This window comes from Musa acuminata, chromosome BXJ1-4 (genome assembly GCF_036884655.1).
Source record: "Musa acuminata AAA Group cultivar baxijiao chromosome BXJ1-4, Cavendish_Baxijiao_AAA, whole genome shotgun sequence".
In the NCBI taxonomy this organism is placed as follows: domain Eukaryota; kingdom Viridiplantae; phylum Streptophyta; class Magnoliopsida; order Zingiberales; family Musaceae; genus Musa; species Musa acuminata.
Genome location: NC_088330.1, coordinates 43,083,632 through 43,108,697, shown reverse-complemented (window position 1 = coordinate 43,108,697; position 25,066 = coordinate 43,083,632). Strand labels below are relative to the sequence as shown.

The 25,066-nt window shown below is 38.9% G+C and overlaps 2 protein-coding genes across 2 annotated transcripts; one reads left to right on the top strand and one right to left on the bottom strand.

The window, feature by feature from the left end:
• Window positions 1-9,786: 9,786 nt before the first annotated feature.
• LOC135671849 (abscisic acid receptor PYL3-like) lies at window positions 9,787-12,181 on the bottom strand. The gene is made up of 3 exons (XM_065180135.1): window positions 11,911-12,181; window positions 11,257-11,472; window positions 9,787-10,305 (listed from the first exon to the last, which is right to left on the bottom strand). Exons 1-3 carry the CDS (start codon window positions 12,172-12,174, stop codon window positions 10,090-10,092), a joined length of 696 nt encoding a protein of 231 aa, XP_065036207.1. The 5' UTR covers window positions 12,175-12,181; the 3' UTR covers window positions 9,787-10,089.
• Window positions 12,182-20,669: 8,488 nt separating this feature from the next.
• LOC135671848 (uncharacterized) lies at window positions 20,670-24,733 on the top strand. The gene is made up of 6 exons (XM_065180133.1): window positions 20,670-20,822; window positions 21,454-21,647; window positions 22,346-22,628; window positions 22,720-22,836; window positions 23,538-23,707; window positions 24,368-24,733. The coding sequence occupies exons 2-6, from the start codon at window positions 21,567-21,569 to the stop codon at window positions 24,542-24,544; spliced, it is 828 nt and encodes a 275-aa protein (XP_065036205.1). The 5' UTR covers window positions 20,670-20,822; window positions 21,454-21,566; the 3' UTR covers window positions 24,545-24,733.
• Window positions 24,734-25,066: the final 333 nt, after the last annotated feature.

The following is a 25,066-nucleotide window of genomic DNA, read 5'->3' as shown; positions in this document are numbered from 1 at the left end:
TCTAACCATTTATTTACCTTCTTCATCCAAAAATGTAGACATGACAATCCATGAAACTCGGGAATAGAGACAACAAAGCAGGAATATCTATAGAAATAATTTAGGAGTGCGAGTTAGACAACTACAAAGTGGAATACATCCTCGCAATCTTAAAGGGCAAGAACACAAGAAAAACAAAATTCACATGCAGATGGTGTGCGGTTGTCTTTATTTCTAGCAAGAAAAGCTAAAACTCCCAACAAGAATGATTAATATATATTATGCACATAACCATTAGTATATATAATATATATTCATTCTTATCTGAGGTTTATCAAGGAAACAAAACCATTAGTGCATGATAATGATTATTTTTTGTTGAAGATAACTCATGGACTAAATCTGAATCGAAGAACACATGTTATCCTGAACACACAACTCTCATGGCAGAGCTACAAGAACTTGAAGCAATAAAGAGAAAGCTCAAAAATGATCCTTGTGTTCCAATTAAGCTGGTGGTCCTAGGGTTTTTTACATGCACCATAGAGAGAGAGAGAGAGAGAGAGAGAGAGAGAGAGAGAGAGAGAAGATAGCCTGCATGAAAAAGGACTGGCCTGCATGAAAAAGGACTGTATGTGAATCACAATATAGTCGATGGTTGCCACAGAACACAAGGACCACATCGAGCTCCATATTGATGTCAAAAACAATTTCAACAATAGAAATATGAATCCCTGATCTATACTGGAACAATTGGATGAACTCATCACTCGCTACTTGTATTCCCAGAGCTGGAATAGTCAATTGTTTGTGAAGGAAACCAAAGTCCTTTTAGGTCTATGGCAAGCCAACTGTTTGGTTTCAGAAAATACTTGGAACCCTAAACTAGAAAATGCTTCCTAAAAACTTTCATCGTTTGGATTGTGAACATCCTAATAAGTAGTGAAATATCTACAAAAGGTGTGGCTGTCTATCAAAAGATCCACCGATAAATAGATCATCGACTTACACCAAACCTTCTCCTAAGAGAGATCAAGTAACATCAAACACAGCAAGTCAACCGATGGATAACCAGTTTCGTTGCTGCAAGGGGAGGGGGGAATGGGGGGTAGTAGAGAAGGGAGCTCCCTTCAGTCCAAGCAAAGGCAGCATGGGATCCGACTCACCTCCCGCATCATTCACTCATGTGCCCGGCAAAGCCATCGTCCCTTTTACCGGGCATGTGGATGAATGAGTCGGCAGCTAATCACATCCCATGGCCACCCAAGAGTGGACTGAAGGAAGCTCTCTTTGCAGATCCCATGGCAACCACAGAATCCAGGGAGGGAACCAACTTCACGAGAGAAGAAGCAATGGGAAACTAAAGAGGATGGAAGTGCAGGGCCAGATCCACTGTCGGTGAAGAAAGCTGCAAGTTGCAAGACCAGTAAAGCGGTGGGAAGGGGGGGAGGAGAAGGGTGGAGACAGGGACACGAGACAAGAGACCTTTTCCCCAGCAGCTAGCTCACATTGCTCCACCGTGGCGATGTGTCGAGTCGCAAGACATGGGCGAGCTCTTTAAATAGCTAAGAATTTGGTTGACATCACATCGGGCAATAAAATAGCACCATAAAATACACGATGTTTACATTTCTTTGAGGCCTATAAATTATCACTGCAATTACATTTGGGTTCAAAATCTCAAATCATCATTAGTCCTTAATGTTTTCTTCTGTTTTTTTAGCCATTTATTATTCCTTGCTTTACAAATAATAATTAATATAATTCAATTTATTTAGATATGGGCAATCCATAGTGACTATATGGTTTTGTTGTATCCACATATAATAAATATTATTTAATAGAAAATAATTGAATGAGTATGAAGTGCCGGCAGAGACCGGTGAAATCCATTTCTATCATTGCCGGCACCGTCGATCGGGGAAAGGATCGACGAAGAGACAAATCGAGACAAGTGGCGAAACTGTTCCACGTTGGTTCAGGTGATGCTACTGGATTTTACTGAAAAAGATTAACGTGGACGAGCATGAGAGGATCAGTCGTCTTCCGAGTTTGCAGCTCACTTTGATTCCACCTGTCTGCCACAGTTGTTGGCTGGGAGCATCGGTTCCTCCTGTGCTCGTCGTCACAGGTTTAATAGTTGTCTATGTTCTCTTCCACGCTGGGGTGTCGGATCCCCCCCTACTAAAACCACTGATGCATCCAACAACACCGATGCCAAGTGGCAATGCTATGGGGTGGGTGGCACGGGGGAATATTTCCTATCAATGACATGGCGACACTTTTGACGCTGTATCAGCCTAATCTTGCTGTGACCTAAATAAATAGTTCACCCATCATCTTATCATCCAATCTTAAATGCTACTATTCATTCCCCTCGATAATCCATCATGAGACGTCTTTCTATTAGCTTTCAGAGGCTATAAAGCCAAAGAATAATCATGTTATAGAATAATCATTGGCTAGACCTCCTACTTATTATACTAAACTTTATATGAACTTTAATGATATTTTTGGGCCTGAATCATGTATCAAATTAGGGTGATTTCGAATTTTGTTTGGATCTTAACCATCATGTTCCGTACATGTTCAGTAGATCAGAATATATATATATATATATATATATTCTCTTTCGGATTTTTTTTCTGAATGGTACTAAAGAAAAAAAATTAAACCATCACCCCTTATTTCTAATATTTCAAAAATATTCGTTAAAAAAGTATCATATCTTCCGCTTAAATCCAAAATTTTTTACAACAATTGTTTAGTGTTTTGTGGATCGATTTTTATACATAAAATACTGTATACTATTTTATTTTAAAAACATCATATAGTATTTTTAATGTCCTAGTATTTTTGAAACAAAAACACAATATAGACAATATTTATGGATAAAAATAATCTAAGTTGACGAAAAAAGACTTTGAATTTGTATGGAAAAACAATATGAATAATTGTGGTGTATTTTTAAATTTGTTAAAATTAGAGATGGTGGTTTTAAAATTTTTAAAAAGTTATCATCTGAAAATTTGTTAAAATTATATATATATATATATATATATATATATATATATATATATATATATATATATATATATCTCTCTCTCTCTCTCTCGTGGTGATACAGTAGTTAGAATCCGGGCAGGAAACAGACCTGACACGCATCAACAGCCTTCTCACTGTTGCGTCCAAAGGTCACACAGCTCGGAAAACCAAGTCTCAGCTCGTATTTCCACGTACCCCTTCGCACTCCGGCCACGGCCAAACCCTCACCCGGTCCGATCACCCGTCAATCGTCGTCCGGTTTAGCCAAAGGTTGCGTGCATGATGAAGAACGAAGGGGACAAGAACTTACACGGTTGAGGGCGCAGCTATGCACTAGCCTTCACAGGGAAAGGACGAGGTGTTCTTCTTAAGATCACATCAGACCATCAATGGCGGGGGAGACTCGTTGAGAAAAGCAGCAGTTCTTTTCCTGCTTTGATCTCTACGCTTTTGGATCATATCAGATTCTCGGTGAAGCCTCTGCCAATAGTCATTTCAACGCAAAAAGCCAAAGAAAGAGAGGGAGAGAGGAGGGGGGAACTGACCATGTTGCGCACTCCACGTCCAAGCCAACCTTGTCAACCTCATCGTGGCTTCCCCATGAATAAGACTATTAATATGATCATGTATCGAATGCCCATATGACTGTTGCACTCTGATTTATGATTGAGGCTTTGAGATAGGCAGCTCTGAGAGTCCGATCTCGATGCTCGTAGCTTCCTCGAAGTTGGTAGATTTTATTCCTTTTGGCAAATTACATACATGTCCCTGCAAAATAGAGAACCCTGAGGTCAGTTTACCAATAGAATAATATCCACAGTGTACAAAAGTTTCTTTATTTCCTTACTGAATATAATGATTTTGAGAGTTCGGTTCTACATGAAAAATTGTGTTCTTAATCATCGCAATTGCCTTATGTACCTGAAAGATTTATCTTCACGATGCACGTTCCTTGTCTGGAGATCCGAATCCTTCAACAGGTGGTCTGACAGAAGCACTTTGGGGCAGGTGATGCAACAGAAGAGCTTCTCATCCAATAAATCTAATAGCAGCAGCTTTGGAGCTCTGAAGCTACTATACATGTCTCTCTTCGTTGTCATGCTTCCACATCAACAAGAAATCTCACACCGCTCCCTATAAAGAATGCAACAGAAAAACAAACAAAAAGACTGTGTTAGTGCATTAAATCACCTGCGGCAAATCGGCTGTGTCTACCTCTCCATGTTGGACAAACATATCCGATGGTGGCATAGGCGAAGAGATCAAATCTATATCTGTCACTGGTTGCCGAATCAATCACACTGCCAACCTAGCTAGATTGAATTCATAATCAAATACACCAACGGAAACAATCCACAAGTCGAAAGCCTAAAAGCTCAACACCAACACCACAATTGAACAACAGAACGTCGACCAGAACTTTAAGATACATGGTCGTAATATACTGCAAGTGCAAATTTGTGATTTCTGCATGATATTGAGTACGAGAATTATGATCTCGACTATATCGTGTATCACTGAGAGGCGTTAAGAAAGTGTGCCACAGCCTTGTCAGTATCATTAGTGTACATAGCCAGTGCCTCAGCCACAATTTTTTTTTTAGGAGAATCCCATCTCATGGCGAATACTATATCCTTCTACAAAATCTCTCGCCTGAAAAAGGATAAAGAACAATATGATTTCAGTTTATATATGCATCCTGAACATAACATGTAAAACACCTTACCGATGTCAGCTCTAGCTACCCATCTACTGTATTTAGTTCCTACGTTTAGGTTTAATTGAACAATGTACCACTCTGATGATTATGCACTCAACCACTAGAACAGATTTGAGAGAAATGCAGCATGGACAAGAAACACAGACACAACGAAGAACAATAAATAGGGCATGGGAGATTATGATGGAATTTTGATGTGAGAAATTAGTTTGCCCATGTAAACAAAATCTTCCTCAATTTCCTGTATAACTTTGGAGAAGAGACATTGTAAAGGAGACTGTATCGACATACCTTCACTGGATTGTCTCCACGATTCAATACAGCAAGTGATACAGCTTCAGGTCCAAGCCCTGAGGCAACATAGCTATCTATACTGGATCTCCTGCTGATGCCTTCAAAAAATTACACAAATAAATGAGTAATTCGATCTCTTTGTTAAATATAATGTGGGTTAAGAAGTTGACTAAAATAATAGCAATTAATGGATGGGTACAAAAGGTAAAACAGTTCAACAAGGGATCCAACCACATTAAGGTTTGGGTACAATATTTTTAACCTTCATCACAGAAAAAGAGTTAAATAAGGCAATCGTAATGAAACCAATGTTCTGGGGATAATAATCAACATGCTAGTGGTCAAGGTATATCACAACACATCCATTGCACCACTTATCAGGTTCTTATTATGATATCCACAAAAGGCAATGTTCAGAATAAAAATTCATAAATAAACATGGAGGTGTAAGCAAATATCGGCAACATGATGAGATCATATTAAAAAAAATACATTTATAATCCGATACCATTAAAGATCATTTTAATATTTTATAACCAATTTTAATGATATTCCTTAGATCCATAACTAAATAATATTTAGCATCAAACAAAGTTCTTACTGTACCATTGAAGAGGAGGAAGATGATGCAGATGCAGACTTTGAGGGCTGGTTTTCCAATGTCATTCTGCACTAATTCTGACTCTCTTTCTCAGCCTCAGCTAGTATTTGTCTCTCAAACCCAACATCAAATTGGAACTTGCTTCGAGGAACCTCTGGCATTTGTGGTGCTAATTGAGCCCGTAAAGTCGGTTGTTAATCAGAGATACAAATACTAGTAGAAAAATGCAATGATGTGAAATTTTTAATCAATGAAAAACAACACAGGAAATTTATATGAAAGAACTTTAACTTATAATACTAGGTCGGTTTTAAAATCAATTGTTATTACTCGGCCCGATGGGATAACTGATATATTAACAATAGTAGACCCATCAGTCAATTTAAATTTTTGCCCACTTCGGATGTGTGTTGCTTGAATACAAAACTAAATTTGGTGGTTTGATAACATAATTACAGCATGATAACTGAGAAATCAAATAGGCCCATTTACTAAACTAATATGGTTACATAATTACTTTTAATCAAATAATTTCATTTACTTGTTTGATTTCTCTGCTGTTCAAAAAATACAGATTCGACTACAATTGATCTTCCTCAACCCCCTCACTGCTTGAGCCGAACAGGGATCTCTCTTCCTTACTATTTTCTGTTCACTGATCCTGATGTATATGCAGGTACTGATTTTTGCATTACTGATTCACAGGGCACTATCATTCTAGAGGGCAGCAACGTGCACCAGGCTTCAAGACGTCTTCAGGCATAATGCTGGGCTATATGGGATGGACTTAAGAAAGCTTCCCAGATAAGCTTCCAAGAGAACAGAAATGATGGCAGAAACAATTCCAGGTGTGTAAAAAATTGAAGTTAGAGATATGGATAATCTAATTGGTAACAGTAGCTTCAATGTGTATAAGATTTTGGATCAGTAGAAACACTGTGACAGCCAATTATAAGAAAGCACATGCTATTAGCATCCAGAAACAAAAAGGAAATAATAGAATAAGTGGAACAAAGGAATATCATTTTACGATGATGGATATACATTCTAAACACATTTCTTTTTTTGATAGTTGCTATGCATATCTTGCAGTGAGATGATAACGATTATCTGACAATGGATGTAAATTTTTAATTCTAAATAAGAAGCAAAAGTAGCACATTTGGTCACCCTGCTGTGTTGGATGAATGAAATCTGTCTTGTTCTTCAACCACTCCGTTGACCTCCTCCTTTCATGTAGGTTTCAGACGCACTTAATTAGTGCGAAACCTTTTGACATGGTGTCCAACGGAGCCGATTAAGGACATAATTGAATTCCATCAATCCAATTAGTGAGCTACCAGATTGGATCTCATCAAGAAGATATGATCCTTGGAATTCACAACCTAAGTAAACATTTTTTTAATAAAAAAACTAGAACTCTTAATGAAATAGTCTAGTGAATCATATCTTAACCCCTCTCTTACACACCCATGAGTAACCTCTCTCCCTCTCTCTCTCTCTCTCTCTCGTTCTCTCTCTCTCTCTCTCTCTCTCTCTCTTTATATATATATAATAGAAATCTAAATCAACTCAAGATATATATATACATACATATATATATATATATATATATATATATGTATATATATATATATATACATACATATATATATATATGTATATATATGTATATATATATAATAGAAATCTAAATCAACTCAAGATACATATATGTATACATACATATATGTATGTATATATATGTATATATATAATAGAAATCTAAATCAACTCAAGATTATATATATGCATACATATATATATGTATGTATATATATGTATGTATATGTATGTATATATATGTATATATATATATATATATAATAGAAATCTAAATATATATACATACATATATACATATATACATACATATATACATATATACATATATATACACACATATATATATACCACTCATCACTTAAAATGATTCGAAACTTACAATCTATAATTGAAATCTAAATCAACTCAAGATTTTACGATTCTAACACTACGTTAATTTTACAGTTATAAAAATTTGGGAACTTTTGATACAACCGAAATGACTAATTAAACAACTTTTGAGTTTTCCTTTTTAATTTTTTTTCTCCAAACTTATGAATGCCCTGTCTGTTTGAATAATATGCATGCACACATGCGCACACATAAACTCGCGCTCATGCACGCATGCACACGCACGTGTGCGCGCAGACAGGTGGCCTATCATTGCAATTGCAGTCAGATCGATCAGTGGCAATACCAATTTACAACTTTCGTCTTTCCTCGTAGTCCTTCAAAGAGGATGATTGAAATCAGAGTTACGTCTCATATCAGGGAAACGATTTCTATAAAGAAATCAATTGTAAGCACTATTCTCTTAGTGAAATCGATCCGACGAGAAATCAGCCACAACAACGAAGAAGAATCAACCAATTAAGCGTGAATATCACAACAATAATGTCCGACCATCAGCAAAAGCTCATCATCAATCGAATCATGCTACTAGGGTTTTTAGAGCGGCAGAAAAAGGACATTTACCGGAGGATGAGAGAGGAGGAGCAGGCGAGGAAGGATGGAGGTTAGAAACCTCGCGGTCTGGCTGAGGAGCGACAGACCCGACCCTGCGGTACGGGGCGGCGGCGTCGGAGCGGAAGTCGCAATACATCATGAGGAAAGAAGCGGGGACGAGAAGGGGCTGACGCCAACTCCGCCTACAGGTCGAACAAACCCACCCTTCTTATGATGATTTATTGATGCGTATATTTCTTTAAATAGACTAGCAATTGTGATTTGGAAAATTTATGTAAATAATTATTGATTTTAGTATTTATCCCCTTAAAATTGGTTTTAATATAAATAATTAAACTTGAAAATTACATGTATATATGTATATATTTATATATAGTTAAAGTCAGAGACACACTATCCATTAAAAACTTTATTGACTCAAGAAAAATAAAAAAATATTAAAAAAATATTTTTAAACAGTTTATAGTAAAGAGTACTAAAGACATAAATTTTCTACATCAAACAACAACAACAACCAAGATAAAGTTGACACTCTGATGAACTAATGGAGTTCAGCACTCATTTGTTTCCACAGACAACCACAGCAAGCAGTCCCTCTGCATCTATCTACTCATCATCTGCCAAATTCGAGGATCATACATGAAACTTACGATCCATTTTAAGCTTTGTCAATCTTACTGACTAATACAACTCAGGTGCAAAGCTTTGTTCATTTTGAGCCCCAGTAGAAGCTATACACTGAGAGATTGAAAGGTGTGATACAAAAAAGCAGACCAGGAGATTGAAAGAAGTGTACAAAGGAGTGAGCATGTTAGAGATTTTGGAATAAGGAGAAAGGTAAAAGTCCCAAACTTGTGGAATTCTTTGGCAAATCACAAACCCCTAAATTGAGAGAAGGTGGAGGTCACATGAAAGGAAGGTTACAAAAATTTCCAGTAACCTTGTATGAATATACTGGGTGTTGCTCCACAAGCAGAGTTTGGAGTAAACCTTATCCAAGGCTCCTGTCCATGTCTGGGTGACTGATGGCCTTTGGTGCATCAACAATCTCATGGAGTGTTTCCTAGGCAAAGGCAAGAATCCAAACCATCAACAACACAATGTAGGGGGCATGGCAGGATATGATTGGTTTACTGGCCTATCCAATACTTGATTGCCAAGTTCAAAACCACTGCTTGACTTTCATGCAGACAGCTTGAAATTTCTTGTGCTGAGACCTCATTGCCTCCCCCACAAGAGGCTCATGCAAAACATGGAGAAGTTTCTTGAAAGGCACCATAACTGCTTTTATTGATTCCACAGTGTGTCAGGATGACTTTAAAAAGGACATGTGATGGTCTTTCCCAGCCATATAAATTGGAGTAGGAAGGAGTCCCCATCAGATTTGTCACATGTAGCATGCATTATGCGTGCCACTGTAGACTGGCTGGTGGATAACAGTGGCCTTTTGGTCTACCAGCAATGCCAAGCTGACAAATGTGCCGTCCCACCTATATTAAAGAACTTCAAACTACTTGTTAGAATACCTCAGAGGAAGATAGAAAGAGATTATCTACCTACAGAATCAAGCACTAGACAAAAATATGATGCAGCCAACTTAAAAGTCTCCGATCTATCTAGATAGATAGATATATATAGAAAGAAAGATGTCGAATATTTACAATGACCCAATATAGCACTCAGGTAACTCAAGAAAAGAGTTGAATTCGCTCGATCCTAGGAACTATATTTCTACTTTGATATAGCCCTGAAGCTTTGCCTTCATCACTTAAAACCATACATATACTAATGCATAACCGAAGGGGAAGAAATAAGAAACAACCAGACTTTTGCAAAGCTTTCATAACGTCAGGGCCTAAACCATGACTTGTGACTACCTCCATTACCTCCACCAGACAATTCAGAGGTCAACTGGCTCTGTGTAGTCTTGAAGAGCCAGGCGCTCAGATATTTCTGCCAGTGACTTGAGGTTGCATTTGATCAAGGCCTCCACAAAGTAGCAAGTCTCATCCTTGGTGTTCCCATCAGGCACATCCACTACGAACGATTCGATCACCAGCGTCCCAGGTTTCCCCTCGATGGTCTCAGGATGGGCTGTTACGATGGATGAATAGTTCTGCATAGCCACAAAAAATACAAGGCAGCTGATGGTCAACAGCAATTCATGAATTTTGTATGTATAATTCAATGTTTATTCCACATTTCCGGCGGAACCGCCAGATCAAACAAAAGAAGATAGATGATCAAGAGTCTGAAACATCAACCGCAAACTAACAATTCAAGAAATAAGAATGGTTTTTATCATTAAGCAATTTCTGTAGTAGCTCAAAGGAACCGATCTCTACCCGGTAATAATACTCATCCGAAGCAACGTCACAGAGTTGATAGCTAAGACACATTCTTACCTACCAAACATGTAGATGGATGAAGTGCAAACGAATCATAAAGCTTAGGCGGTGATACTGAAGTTGCCATTTAAGTCTTTGCTATATGTTCTTTAAGCAAAAATACAGCCAAAAGATCTTCACTACATGACAATGTTAGCACCAAAGTCAAAACTAAGGAAGAAATTAAGCTCATATGGGGCATACATCAAAATAAATATATTAATAATTCAGCAGTCTAAGATCACATGCCCCTTCCCTGACTGAGTCAAAAGGTCAGCAAAGATCCGTGCTTCCTCATTTGGGAACAGCAACTTTTCCTGAAAATACATGCTCCTCAGAAAGACAACTCTATGCTAATCCATCATTGCAAGAATTAAGCAAAGTCATGATATTATATATCATCGAGCACAAAAGCTTATCCAGATGCATGAAAGTCGTGATACTTTCCCATGGTGCTCATCGAGAAGCAAACAGATGTTTCATAGCTACATCATCGACAAGCTACATAAAATTCTCTCGATTAAGCTCAAATCTGGCTGCAAATTAATGATCATGATGTGTTTTAATCAGAGGACGCTCTTATTTTTAGCAGAATAGAGGTTGCCATAACAAGAACAGAATGTAACAAGATGCAGTCAGCAAGGAACCAGGGATGAACGACAGTGAGAATATCGACAGACCTTAAGCCTGTGGTCCCCTCCGACGATCTTAAAGCTGAGAATGTGCTCAGTGTCGTCGAGATGCTCCAACCTTTCAGTACTGGTGGTGGCAGGGAGCCCGGACTTTACATTCACCTCCCTCAACCTCCCAACCCCGAGATCCCCCTGCGCAATACACCTGCTTACAAAGGGCTTGTACTTCTGTGGTTCATCAAATTTCCTCACCAGAGACCACACCTATCAGCATAAAAGCAAGAAACAATAACTCAAAGAATTAAAGTTTATGGTACAGCTCTATTCGTTAACTAAAGATAAAACCTTTACCATCAAACCCCTGTCAACAACAAAATGAGAGAAAGAGAGAGGGAGGCCAATCAATCTACAGCTGTATTTTCCTCCTTTTTTTGGGCTAACATGCGACATGATTCGTTTATCCAACACCCCAACATCATTTTTTTGAGGAAATACGGGTTGATTACCTCGTCGATTAGGTTTAGTGTGGAAGAAACTCTCCGAATCCCACACAAACAAGCAAGACCTGGAACAAATACTGCATCCGACTCTTGGAAACTAGAAGATTCGATCGTTTACAAGGAAGAAAAAGACTATCCGTTTGCAGAGTTGAGCACACCAAAGACGAGTCACAGAGAGGAACCAAGAGAAGAGGGATCTTACGAGGTGGACGGGGGCTCTGATGTGCCTGACGACGGCGGAGCTGCACTGATTCTCTTCGGGCTCGTGGCGGTGGAACGCCCTCACGTGCTCAGCCGCCACCGCCCGGCATCCGACGCCGGGAGGGTGCATCTCGTCGGCAAGCCGCCACGGCCGCGCTCCCCTCCCCGCCGCGACGCCAGTCCCGGTAATCTCCACCATGCTGCTTGGATTCAACGCACCGTGTCGCACCCAAATCGAGGACGCTCCCCAATCGCCTTCAATCATTCCCTCTCCACACACATATATTATCCAATACCTTACTCCACTCAACTAATGTAACCTCGAGATCCAAATAATTTACGGAAAAGCTACCTGACGATGCTTCCTAGCTGGTGGCAAGGTGGCACAAAGGTAATTGTGTTCATCGCAAAGGGGTATCTGAATGTAACGTTTTCGTCCATTTCTGCCGCCAGATTCCGCCGCCACTTGATGTACAACTGACGGTGGCCGTCCCTCCACGCGTCCGGTGGGCCGACGATTGGACGTGGTGGGTCCACCTCTTCCCGCTAGGGTTGGGGCCACCATCAATTCCACTAAATCAGGAGTACTAGTAGCATGGAGCTCGTTAAGGTCGTTGAACTATTTCTTATTACAAGATAATTGATTCGCTATTGATTAATTCTCAGAATTATACCAATTAATCGATCCAATTTGAGAGTTTAATTATCATTATTGTATAAATTAATCATGTCCAATTCTGAGTTCCATCTTAGACAAAGATGTCTAAAAATTCAAGATGTCTAATATATCTCTGATTAAATTAATAAAAAATATAGAGAATTCGATCAAATATCAAAGTCAAATAATAATAAATGAAAAATCCCCTATAATATACTTATTTTTTTTTTATAGTGCATCGGCTAAATATTACATCAAGACTAATTACACACATCATACAATCAATCATTAATGAATCACGAGATCATGCATAAAATAATCATGATTATGGTTACGCGAAAATGACTTTATCGAGCCAATTTTTCTATCAATGTTATATTACCAACCATATGGAGCTGATTCGATATACTCATCGACACCACGTTGCTAATTTGTGAGATATCGACGATCGTGTTGGTATCACTTGCCATAGTTAAAAACTTTTTGCACAATTCTAAATTAATAAGAGGATTAGATGTCACCTTGTCACCACTAATACTAAAAATAATATAATAGAAACTTACCCCTCCCACTCTAAGTTGAATATGATTTTAATTTTAAAATTAAATGAGATATATATTTTTATTCCAATGCTTTTTCAGAGCCCACCAATTCATCATGTCGGATTGGTGGAACAAATTCCCATCCATTTTCTTACCCAAAACTATCAGACGGATGGAATCGATTGGACCTTAGGATCATTCGATCATTCTCCTTTGGAACGAGCACATAACATGAAACAAAGAAACGAGTAAAGTCTGGTTGCAGTAAAGTGAAGGAAGCTCTTGTTCTGGATATGGATCTAATTGACAGGTGAATAAGTGAACTACTTGCACCAGCATCTCTCTTTCGTTTCCGACGTGATATGATATGATCGGCAGCATGACATGATATGATTGATTGGCACTCCATGTTCGAAGCACCTCAAGTTTGCAGCATTTGATGGGGAAAAGGAAGGAAGGGTTGATTCATTAACCTATCGAGTCTAATTTCTTAGGAATCTGATTGAACTCTCAGTAAATGTTGCTTACGTGAAGAAAGAAGATGTCGTTGTTCGGCCTATGACAGCTTCTTTTCCTTCCCAATAGATAACTACGTTGATAACTCTCCATCCTCCATAATAATACATTGCCTCGCTTTATTTTATGGCAAAGATTTTATGTATCAAGGCTTACATCAATGACATGCGGTTCTTCAATTCACCCATAGCATCACTATTCTTCTCCTTGTAATCAGTTGATGTCATCCACGTAAACAAGGAGGTGATCCAACGATCTGGCTGAGAATTGGTCTCTCTCTCTCTCTTAGACAAATGCATGGAGAAGAATTCTGGTCCAATCTTAATCTGTCGATGCAAAAAGTTACAAGGAGAGAAGGATGATATTCTTGAACACATCATGATTCTCAGATATGGAAGAAAAGAGAGGATGAATTCTGACAACAAGGCACAAATCTGAGGCATCAAACAAGCATGGGAAGGAACATGAGATCGAAGAGGGCTGCAGTTTTTGGCTTCAGCATTCCCCACGGTGTATCTGAACAGGTAAAAAGGAAAGATCGATGGGCTTCATCTTGTATGCTTTTGCTTTCAGATTGGATGAGCATTTGCAGCATCAAATCAACATTGTTGTAATTGATACTCGTAGCATTCGACGATGTCGTTTGTACTAATTAACGGTATTCTGCTTGTTCAGTGTATCATGCTACATAATCTTCAGAAATCAACATCTCCTTGGTAAGATCATGCATGGTATTATCGTTCCCAGTTCTTGCGATGAGGACAAAACTTAAGCACTGGTGTTCATTTTACATCACTAAGGACAATGACACAATGCAAGAAAGAGAGAGAAGCAATAAACAAACATGCGAGTTCATTGACCAGAATTGCTGGGTTCTTATTTCATCTGATAAAGAGAGAGAGAGAGAGAGAGTAGTTTGGGATAGAACAACTGATCCCTATTAGAACTAAGAGACTAACGACAACCCAACAGTCTAATCCAGAGCTCCAATCTGGTGATGTTGGGACTCCGATGAGCTCGGAACCCCATGAGCTTGATGACATGGTGGCATCGGGAGACCAGCTTGGGCTTGAGGTCGGAACGCAGGCATTCTGGGAGGAATTCAGCTGTGAGCTGGGAACCAATAACCAACCAAACGGAGGATGTAAGAGCAAGTGTGGAGGGTGTAAGGGTGACGCAGCTATCATGTTCTATCAATCTTCTTGCTCTCCATGCAACTGGTCTCCAACCTCTCCTTCCCTTCGATCCTAAACCTCCGCTTCTTCTTGGTGAACACTCTGTCAACTATCGTATGTCTTGCTATATGCTTGATATCGTAGAATCTACAGAAAGTTCTCTTCGCTGCCGCTATAAACTGTCTCAAAGTAGCAGGCAGCAGCGCTCCTCCGGTGCTCAGTTTGATCACGTAGGCCACATCGTGAGGCCATGGAAGGTGACGTAAACGGGTCGAACTGTCCTTCACTTGTCGCACTTTTCTCGAGATTGTTAAAACACACACACACACACACATATATATATATATATATATATATATATATATATATATATATATAATAAGTGGGTGGTATTAAGATTATGGGTGGTGGTGGTTTCGATTCTAATTTCGACTCCAAATTGATGGAGATGAAGATGAAAAAAATTAAATTATTATCTATTTTAATAGAAGAAATTAAATTATTAAAATTAAACGAAAAATAATTTTTTTTATACTTCATAATAATAATAATAATAATAATAATATGTCGGTTTGGGAGTGGATTGATCACCACGTCTTCCCGCCAAACTTCGAATTCTCTCCCCCTCTCTCGCTCGCTGGCGGTCGGCGGTAATGGCGGCCCCGTCCACCTTTCAAGAGAGGCTTCGGCAAATGGAAGCCACCCGAACCCAAAGGCTCGCCCTTCTTCGGGTTCACCTCTTTCCTCCACTCTCCATCCTCTCCGTCCTTTCCCACCAACCCTAACCCTAGGTCTGATCGTGATGGCTCCAGACCGAGAAGGAGATCCAGATCGCCAAGTCCCATCTGCTGTCCGAGAAGATCGAGGAGCTGCGGCGGGCGGAGCGGCGATGCCTTCTCTTGGAGCGGAGGAACGCGGAAATCGCCCACCGGATCCTCACCAACAGGACCCAGATCGATGCCGTCGACGCCCGGTACCAAGCCGCCGCCCGCGAGTACAGGCATGCTCTGATCTTTACCCCTTGTTTATTGATTGATTCTTGTACGAATTGTACGTTTCGATGGAGAGGTGGTTTCGGGGAGTAGGGACTTGAAGAGCGCGATTGAGGAGCTGGAAGAGAGGGAGAAGGAGAGGGACGGGTTTTATGCTGCGAACAGGGCGGAGATGGAGGAGTTCAAGGAGCGGCAGAGGAGGTTCGTTTCGGACACTCGCGAAGAGGTGCGGAAGCTGCGGGATTGGGTCTCGGAAGTAAGGTTCTTTTGCTCCTCTGTTTCTAATCCTAGAATTTTGGTTGGATGTTTCTCTTCTCACAGCATTCCATTTCTCAGATTTTGTACATGTAGAGTTAATTGCATAGGAATCCGATTGCACTATCAGTGAATGGTGCTTAAATGAAGAAAGCATATGCCATTCTTCGGCCTATGACAGCTTCTTTCCCCTCCCAAATAGAAAACTAAGATGATAGTACTCCATCCCGGATAATAAACAGTCCATTTCACATTGATCAAACCTCCTTATGCATGTTATTTCTTTTGTCATTCGTCAGTTTGGGATGCCAATCTAGGGTTCCTTGATTCTTTTAGCATCAAGATGGCCTATTAAAATAAATTGAGACCATAAAGTTGATAATCTTCATTGAATTGAGCGATAAAAAAATATAAGCATGGTAGCCGCGACAAGCTGATATCAGAAGCAAAACATTTAAAATCTTGTGCAAATATATCCAGGTAGTCAAATTTCATGCCAATTTATTATGTGCACCATTGCATCTCATCCTTTCAGAACTTTTGTTAAATCTCTGTCCACATTTTGTGCCACATTCTGTGTACTTAGGAAGTCCAATGATAGATTTCATTGAGAAAGATGCCTGGTTGAAGAAAATGTAGTCCAAATCTTTTCATGATCAAATTTGCAATTAAACAAGGCAATTTCAAGTAATGTTTATTCCAGGTAAACAAAGTTAAAACACTTATTGGTTTGATGGCCCTCTTCAAAGCTTAATGGCAGGACAAAGCCATGCAGTCAAACCAAACAATTGGGATGTTTTCTCTTTCTTGGTATCATGGTAGGTAACTAGAACTAAATATATTTTTAATTTATTTACTAGAACAACAAACGAAGGAGCATTACGTCTAAAGTTTTGTATTTGTTTCATATGTCATACATCCTATCAGTAACGTAGACTTTTTCTACATAATGTATGCTATTGCAGCTCAAATCATCTCTGAAACGCCTTCAAGGAAATGATGGATATCTCAATAATGCTAAGATTGCTGCTGCAGAGGCGAGAAAGTCTGAACTTTTAGCTGAAAAAGAGAAGCTGGATAAGAATTTAGCTTCAAGTTCCCATTTGAGAACGTTGTTGCAGAAACAACTACATAAAATGTTGATATCAAAAGATAGAGAAAATAATTCAACTACATTACTTAAGGATAAAGCTGAGAAATAACGACGAGGGTTGAGGTTGGTGCCGTTATCTCTTTGCTGCTGTCAACTTGAACTAGAATTATGCTCTTTTTCATTGTTACTAGTACTTGATGCAGCATGTCATTCAGGACTCCAACCCCATTGCCATTTCTAACCTTTATTAATTCTACATATCACTGTTTGGTTTTTATTGCAAGACATGTTTTCCTGAAAACAAGAAACAATTTTCTCATTAAAATTGTTCTAGTACTTCCATATCATATCTGGACAAGTTAGCACATCATGCAAGAGAGATTAGAACTTATCCTTGGATTTTTTTTTTTTTTTTTAAGAGTATCAGTATATAGTGGATCGAGCTTGATATATGTCAAATATTCGTACTTTTGACTGCTTTGATCTTTTGACTAGATTATTAACACTGCTTCATCATGTTGCTGGAGCACCCTCATGCATCATTGTATCTGGTTTTTATCATATTTAACTGAATATCTAGTTATATTAATAATAGAGACTAATGTGCATATTGTTATTGTATAGAGCACTAAATATCTAGGCCATCTCATCCTGGCTCCACCTGACCATTAACTGAGAACCCTGTACATATCTGCTGAAGGAACCAATGTTGTCTACTCTTTTATTAGCTGTTTTATACACAACTATATAAGAATCAAACTTGTTCATAAGGTATTTGATGGCCTCCTGCTTTTGTTTTAAGTAAATTCTATTTCATCATGTTAGTATAACTATCAATCAGACTTGGGATAGTAACACGTTAGAGAAAACAAAACTCGTTTTTGACTTTGATGTTGAAGGAAGAGAAGACAAAACCTCTGGCTAAAATTTAAAACGTGGAATCATAAACACTTCAGAAGAAGACATGAGTCAAACGCTGTAGCATGGAATGATATTGTAGGCTAATAAACAATGAAGATAGTGAGAGCAGGTAGGATTTTTAATACTTAATTCTATGGTTAATTCATTAGTATCCTTCTGCGTGGAACGAGTTGTTCCACATCTCCTGCCCTGTCGGCATAGTTGGTCTCAGTGTTATTTGTACTTGCATAGGTGCAGTCTTATACTGTTTATTTCCAAAGCCACCAATTGCGGTGGTTCCACTTGCTCAACGTGGGTGACGACATGAATTGTTTTGGATTTACCTAAGATGTTGATAATTATTCTTTTTGTAATCTATAGTTTTTCCTTTAAATCAAGAATTGATTGTTACTGCTCTTCACGGATTCTTCTTGCTCTCACCTTCTGACCTCTTTATAAGGAATCTGAACCAGGTCATGGATGCATGATAAGGATCTGAATTAAATAGAACAAGCTTGAATGTCTTTTCCTATACATATGATATGGAGACTTAGCTCATAGGTTTTGACTCACTTGCAACCCTAACGAGTAGATCAAACCTAGTTTTTTTTGTTGTTGTGTCAAAAACCTAATTCATAAATACTCTAAATACTAGCACATTTAAATTAAATCCAAGCCTCATCAAGGCCTATGCTTGTCATGGCTTTTCCTGTTCGGCTGTTCTTAATACCCCAGTTTATAGATTAAATAGCCTGGAGAAGACTGTAAGGTCGTATGAATTAATGAATATACCCCAACTTGGTCAATATAGGATCATCTAAAACACATCATGTCCTATCAAAAACAATAAAACCTCATCTTCATAATAGAATGAAAGTGTTTTATGGCAGTGTAAGAACAGGAAGAGGTGAGAGCTCATGGGTGTGATGAGGTGTGGTTGTATTGAAGTGAGTTTATATATGTGTTAGTGGTTGTGAGACATACAAACCTGTTTCTTTAAGCACTACCAAAGCAGAAAAGTAGTACTGAACAATAACTTGCTACAAAAAAATTACTGATTTCATGCAAAAGTTTTGTGGATTGATAACTTCTTTTATCCCTTAAAAGCAGATGTTGCTGATATCTGCCAGCTGCATTAGCCCCATGAGGCCCTATCTTGGAGAGCCAGAAGAAGCAAAGCATACTCGCAAGATTTGTTGAGCTCCTCTCCATGCCTCCTTTTAGCAGAAGTCATTTTTGGGCTTCAACCACACATGGAAAGGTGAGGGGATACCTTACCTTGTTACAGTGGGAGTAGTTGCTCAACTCAGCATGTACTCGAACTCTGAAGAACGCTTAGCATTTAGGTTTGGAAGAAGAAAGAGAGTACATAAAATCTACCAAATGGTTCAGTGAGTAAACCTACATCAACAGAAAGAAATCATAGCGAGAAGAAGAAGAAGTCCTCTCATCCCATTTCCTCGACATTGTTGTGTGAATACCAAGGTTTTCTACATGAGCAAGAGAGGATATGTTCTTACCTTTGTTTACTCCTCAGGGATGACTTCAAGCGCTGGTCTCCATCTACCACAGCTCGATCCATGCCTGGAAGTCTGTGACCTTTTAAGCCTTCTTACGGCCTCGGCAATCGTCCTCTCTTCGCCTTGGGCGCAGATGGCTAGCAGCTGAGCTGCCTCCTCCTTGGTGAGAACCACCTTCACTCTGGTGACACCGTGCTTCTCTCTCTCCTTCGTGTGCTTAGATGCTGGAAGATACGTTGAGTCCCTGCTTCCGCTGCAAGTTTGCGTAGGTTGCTTCGTTTTCCGCAACCAGTTTAGAGGGACATCGAGGAGCAAATTGAGCCCTCGCTTGGATTTGTTCGAGGGCTTCTGTGACATCTTGGCTTCATGAAACAAGCAAGGCAAAGGCAAGAAGTTCCCCATGCAGAGAGAGAGAGAGAGAGAGAGAGAGATGATGGTGGATAAGTTGAGGCCAAGTACATATAATGGGAAGCCAAGTTTGTAATTCTAAAGGAAATGATGTGTAGAATATGTGAAGGTTGGAATGTGTTATCAGAGAGGCTCTAACAACTCCAAATCTATCATTAACGAGGAGATCATCCGCTATAGACGCTGCAGAATATTGTACTCAGTATTCTCAACCTGATACAAAATTTTCTTTTGAATATATACATGGAAACATATAAATTAATTGACCAGCTCACTAGTAATGGTTTCAAACGATTAAATTAATCTACATATACGGAATGGACAAAAATGCCCAATAATTCGTATCCATAACAGGCTTTATCGATCAACTCAGTTTATTGATAGTATAGAATAGATCGACGAAGAGTTAACAAGGCGAACCGATGTTGGGCCAAGACTCCGTTCCAGTTCAGACCCGACCCAACATTTTCTGTGGTCCGAAATCAAAGCTGCTAATGAGCGGCGCACGCACGCGCACTGTCCTACCGGGTACGAAGTGGGGTAGGTTCTGAGAGTAATCGTTTCTTTTCTCTTTAAACCCTAAACCCATATCGATCTTTTCCAAAATAAGTAAATAAACATACAAATCAAATAAGATAGAAATTTGAGTTTGCTTGGGAATCTGCTTGTGGTCTCCATCCAAAAAGCGATTATAAATACCCCGCGGAGGAAGCCCCCTCCCACCACAATTCCTGGTGGTTTTGGCTCTATCTCGCTCTCTCTCTCGGTTATACATAGGACGCAATCATTGATCTCCTCCGCCGACGCAAGATTTCTAAAAAGATCCTCTCTTGGAATCCGTCGATTGCTGCCGGGTTTGTTTCTTGAACCCTCTCTGGTAGGCTGTGACGGCGGGATTCCCGGTCGTTTCTTGGTTCTCTTTTAGATCGAAGCATTGATTCCTCTATGTTCTTCCTCTAAAGGCCCTATTTTCTTGGATTAGAGATCTCAAGGTCTCTTCCCTACTAATTCTACTAAGGTTATTCCAAAATCGATTGATCTTATGTAGATTGATCTTAAGAACTGGGTTTTTGGCAATCAATGGTTGTCTTTCTCTACGTGCTGTTGTGTTATCGTCGTTTTTATACGTAATTCCTTGTAAATTGTACGTGTTGTCGTGAGCACTTGAGGTCACGGTCTTTAACTAGTTATAATTAGTGTAAGGTAACTTTAGGTTATTTTTTTGTCCCTTAAGCTAATTTTTTGCACAATGTAAGTTTCGTTGTTCATGTGCGGTTTGTTCTTTCACGTTGTTGACCATGTAGTGACTATCATGTAGCGTTGATGTTTAAGCCACCGTTTTGTTTTTGGTTAACAGAAAATATGTGCAAAAGTAGTTTCTTAATCTTTTTTGTTTTAATGCATGAAGTTCTTATTGTGATCTTAAATTAATTCCTTTTCTATTCTGAAGTATATCCAGAATTAATTGGTATTCTGTTTGAACAGCTAAGAGCAAAGTTTCCAAATCGAAATAAAAACTCATCCCAAGAATTCGTACGAAAAGAAGGCAGAAAAAATATTTTGTTGATCCTCTATCTTGTTGGAGATTCACTTTCAGCATGGATGTCGCATATCGACTATCTTGGGGCAATGTGTATCAGGAGATTGAAAAAATGTGCACGAGTAATAGTTTAGTTCAGGTTTGTGCCATTTATTTCAACTTTTGTGGTTTCTTTGACTTTTGAGTACATTTTTTCAGTACCTTCTGAGATAAATCTATTAAGTTTGATAAATATCTGGAGCAACAGAAAAACCCAGGTTTGTGTCATCTGTCTTAGTTTCAGTCATTTGTTTTGAGCATAGTCTTTCGGTAACAAATGAGAAAAAGCTATTTAAACTTGTACAGATTTTTGGGTCATTTATTTGTTCATTACAACAATAACAACAAGTCTGGTGTCCAAACTATTTGGGGTTGGGTTATGGATAGTTGACCGCCATTGAGCTTTTTGTAAAAGAAAAATTAGCTAAACTAAGGTCGATATGAGGTTTGATTTTAAGGTTTAATATGGGTTGAGTGAAAAATTATGATCCTATCCCTGATGTCACTCTTTGCATAATCTATTGTATTTTTTTTTGTCAAACTACTCTATCAAAATAGTGAAGGGCTATTTCTGTAAGGTGTAGGATCAGAATCTTGATTTTGATTATTACTATTTGGATTTTGAACATATTGCCAGAAGAGAATTCATGAAATTTTATTGTTTTATAAGGGTGTTTATGATATTATAACTATACAAGGTTTTTTTGTGAAATTCTAGGCGACCTTCAGGGGCATGTGCAGAATTTTCCAAGCGAACTGACTTCTTCTGTGTGCCAATTATTTTTTTTGGTGGGACAGGCCGGTAAAGTTATCGCTGAGAAACTCGATCAGGCTGTGGGAGATTGGCTTGATCCTGATGCTTGTGTCTCTAATAAAGACACACAAGAAACTTATGAAGCTGAATCAAATGCTTTTGCGGATACACTAAATGAAAGTTCTGAGAATGCTTTACCTGTTGCTGAACCTCTTGCTGGCTGCCAAAATGATTCTCTATCAGATGATGAGGCCCTTAAATCTGCATCAGATCAAATTAATTCAATCAAGGAACTTGCTAGCTATATTTCACCAACTGGAGCATGTGGTATCTTTGCTGTTTGATTCTATGGTCTTTTCTTCTTTTTTCTCCTCTTTTTGTTCCCTTGCTTATCATATCCTTTGTCCTCTTCTGACAGATGTGAAAGAAAGCACTTCTATGTTACAGGATTTTACAACTCACATGGAGGAAAATGAATGTGAACAACAGATCGAAGATATTAAGTCACTTGTTTCTGAACAAGACATAGAAATTGGTATGTACTAAAATTTCTTCTTTTCTTGTTTTCCTAGCCCTTCTTATAAGGATGCTACTTGGAAAACTGTGTACCATGAATTGGATTATGAATTCTTATCCTGAAACCAAGTTTGCTTTTGTTTCTTTTATTGATTTTCTAGCAGAAGTTCTAATGGTTCAGCTTAAGGTTATTAGTTTGGGTGGTGCATGGGGTGCCATCTGGCTACTAGAATGAAACATATTGGCATATTGAGCCATGCTGTTGCTTGGCACATGTTGGTCTGGAGGTGGACTTATTGTGGGTGAAAAGGGGGAAAAAATGAGAGAAGAAGATAGAAGGAAAGAGGAAAAAAGAAACAGGGTCAAAAGACTGTTGTCTGGTCAGAACAGTTATTAGGGCCAGGTGGAGTGTCTCTCCATCATGGTGGTCTCTGGTGAGGTCCTGGCTGTGGTTGCCTTGTCAACTCTCGGTTGTAGTCTTGTCTCATGAAAATTGATACTGGAAGGACTGTGAACCAAAATAAAGGTTTGAGAAAGCCATCAATCCCTCTGAATGTTATTAAATGCTAGAGTACCCAAATTTGTTTCTGTGTGAACAATTAAATGTTCTTTGTTATGTTGTTCCCTTTTCTGGAGGTGAAGTTGCATGGCAACAAAACTGAAATTGTTGCTTTTGCCAACCATTTGGCATTTGCATTACCTTATCGTGCTTTTTCTCAGGGGTTTCAGAGAGCTCCCACAGGGAAGACATGTGGAACAACATGCATGTTCTTGATCTGAAATCTGAAGACTTCCAGGATGTAGATCTTCATGATAGCTGGGAGGATGATGATGAAGACTATGACCTTGTTTTGGCCTCGTATCATGAACCGAGGAAGATGTCATGCAAGGTAATTAGATGCTTGCATAGACAACAATCTATTTTTACCTTCTCTTGGCTATATGTTTAAACTGTTGCATGAAACATCATGGAACTAGTTAATCACCAAATCCATTTTCTTGTTTGAATAGTCTAACAGCGAAACCCAGTTTTTGTTTCTTGGTTTTATGTCATGACCAGCATATGTTGGCCTCACATTTTGATTGTGGTATTGGATTACTCAGGGCTGTAAAACCATTGTAGGTAAGGTCTTGCATTTCCCAGTTGATATTCTTCCAAAGATGTTTGTAGGTCTGTGTAATCCCTGTAGCTAATGTCATGCATCTCCAACTTACAGCTACTGATTACTTGGCTGCCTGTTGCCCTGGTTGATCTCTTTTCTTCAAATATCTATGTTTCTATACCAAGTGCTGACAAATATGTGACTGAATGAGACACAAGGATGAATGTAACATATGGTTAAATTTATTACCTTGAATGTGACCTAAACACCGTTTACCACCTTCACATCAGAACAGATCCTTTATGGACACGGTGGGACTTTGTGGACAGTCGGTCAAATAAATTGCACCGAGCCTTCTTGCCGTATTCTAATATTGGAAATCTGAACTTTAGTATTTAGAGAAGTTTTTGTTGTTGCACTCAGTAACTGATGTTTTGTCTTTCACAGAAAAAAGTCGTTGCCTTATTTATTTCAAAATTACGAATGTTGAGCCATTACAAGAAGGCTGGTACCTCCTGCCGTGATCTCAATGCCCAAAAGCAACGTGCACGAGGAGTCCGCTCATCATCAGATTCTGATAAGGGTTCTAATCGTGACTTGGAGTCTGAATGGGAACTCCTATAGATTAAACAGTCATTTCTTTCCACGTCGTGCCAGAAGATTGTCGTCTACCGTAGTCAATGATCGCTAGAGGAAACTTGATGGCCATATCTATTCACCAAGAAAAAAAAACATCCATTTTTATTAGCAACTACCTGCGCTGCTAAATTTTGTCCATATGAGTGAATATTTTTAGATGCATTCTTGTGTAAATTCTCATTATACATGGTTTCATTATGAAATGTGTTGATAGTTCTTTAGCAAAATCGTGTTGCTGCATTGTTTCTGTATGCCTATTTGCATTCTGGCAAAGCACAAAAGGTTCATTCCTTGTTGCTTCAGCAATCACCTCTGTTACAGGTGCCATGACTCAGGAAAATGCATCAGCTTCCTGCTACTGCCTTGCTTGTGTGCCATACATAAATAGCGACCGAGACAGATCAAACCAAGTCTCAGTGCTGTTCTCTAATGCAGCTCTCGATGGTTATTAGTGAGGTCTTATGCTATAATACAGTACATCATGTTTATTAGTTAGTTTATCGAGTT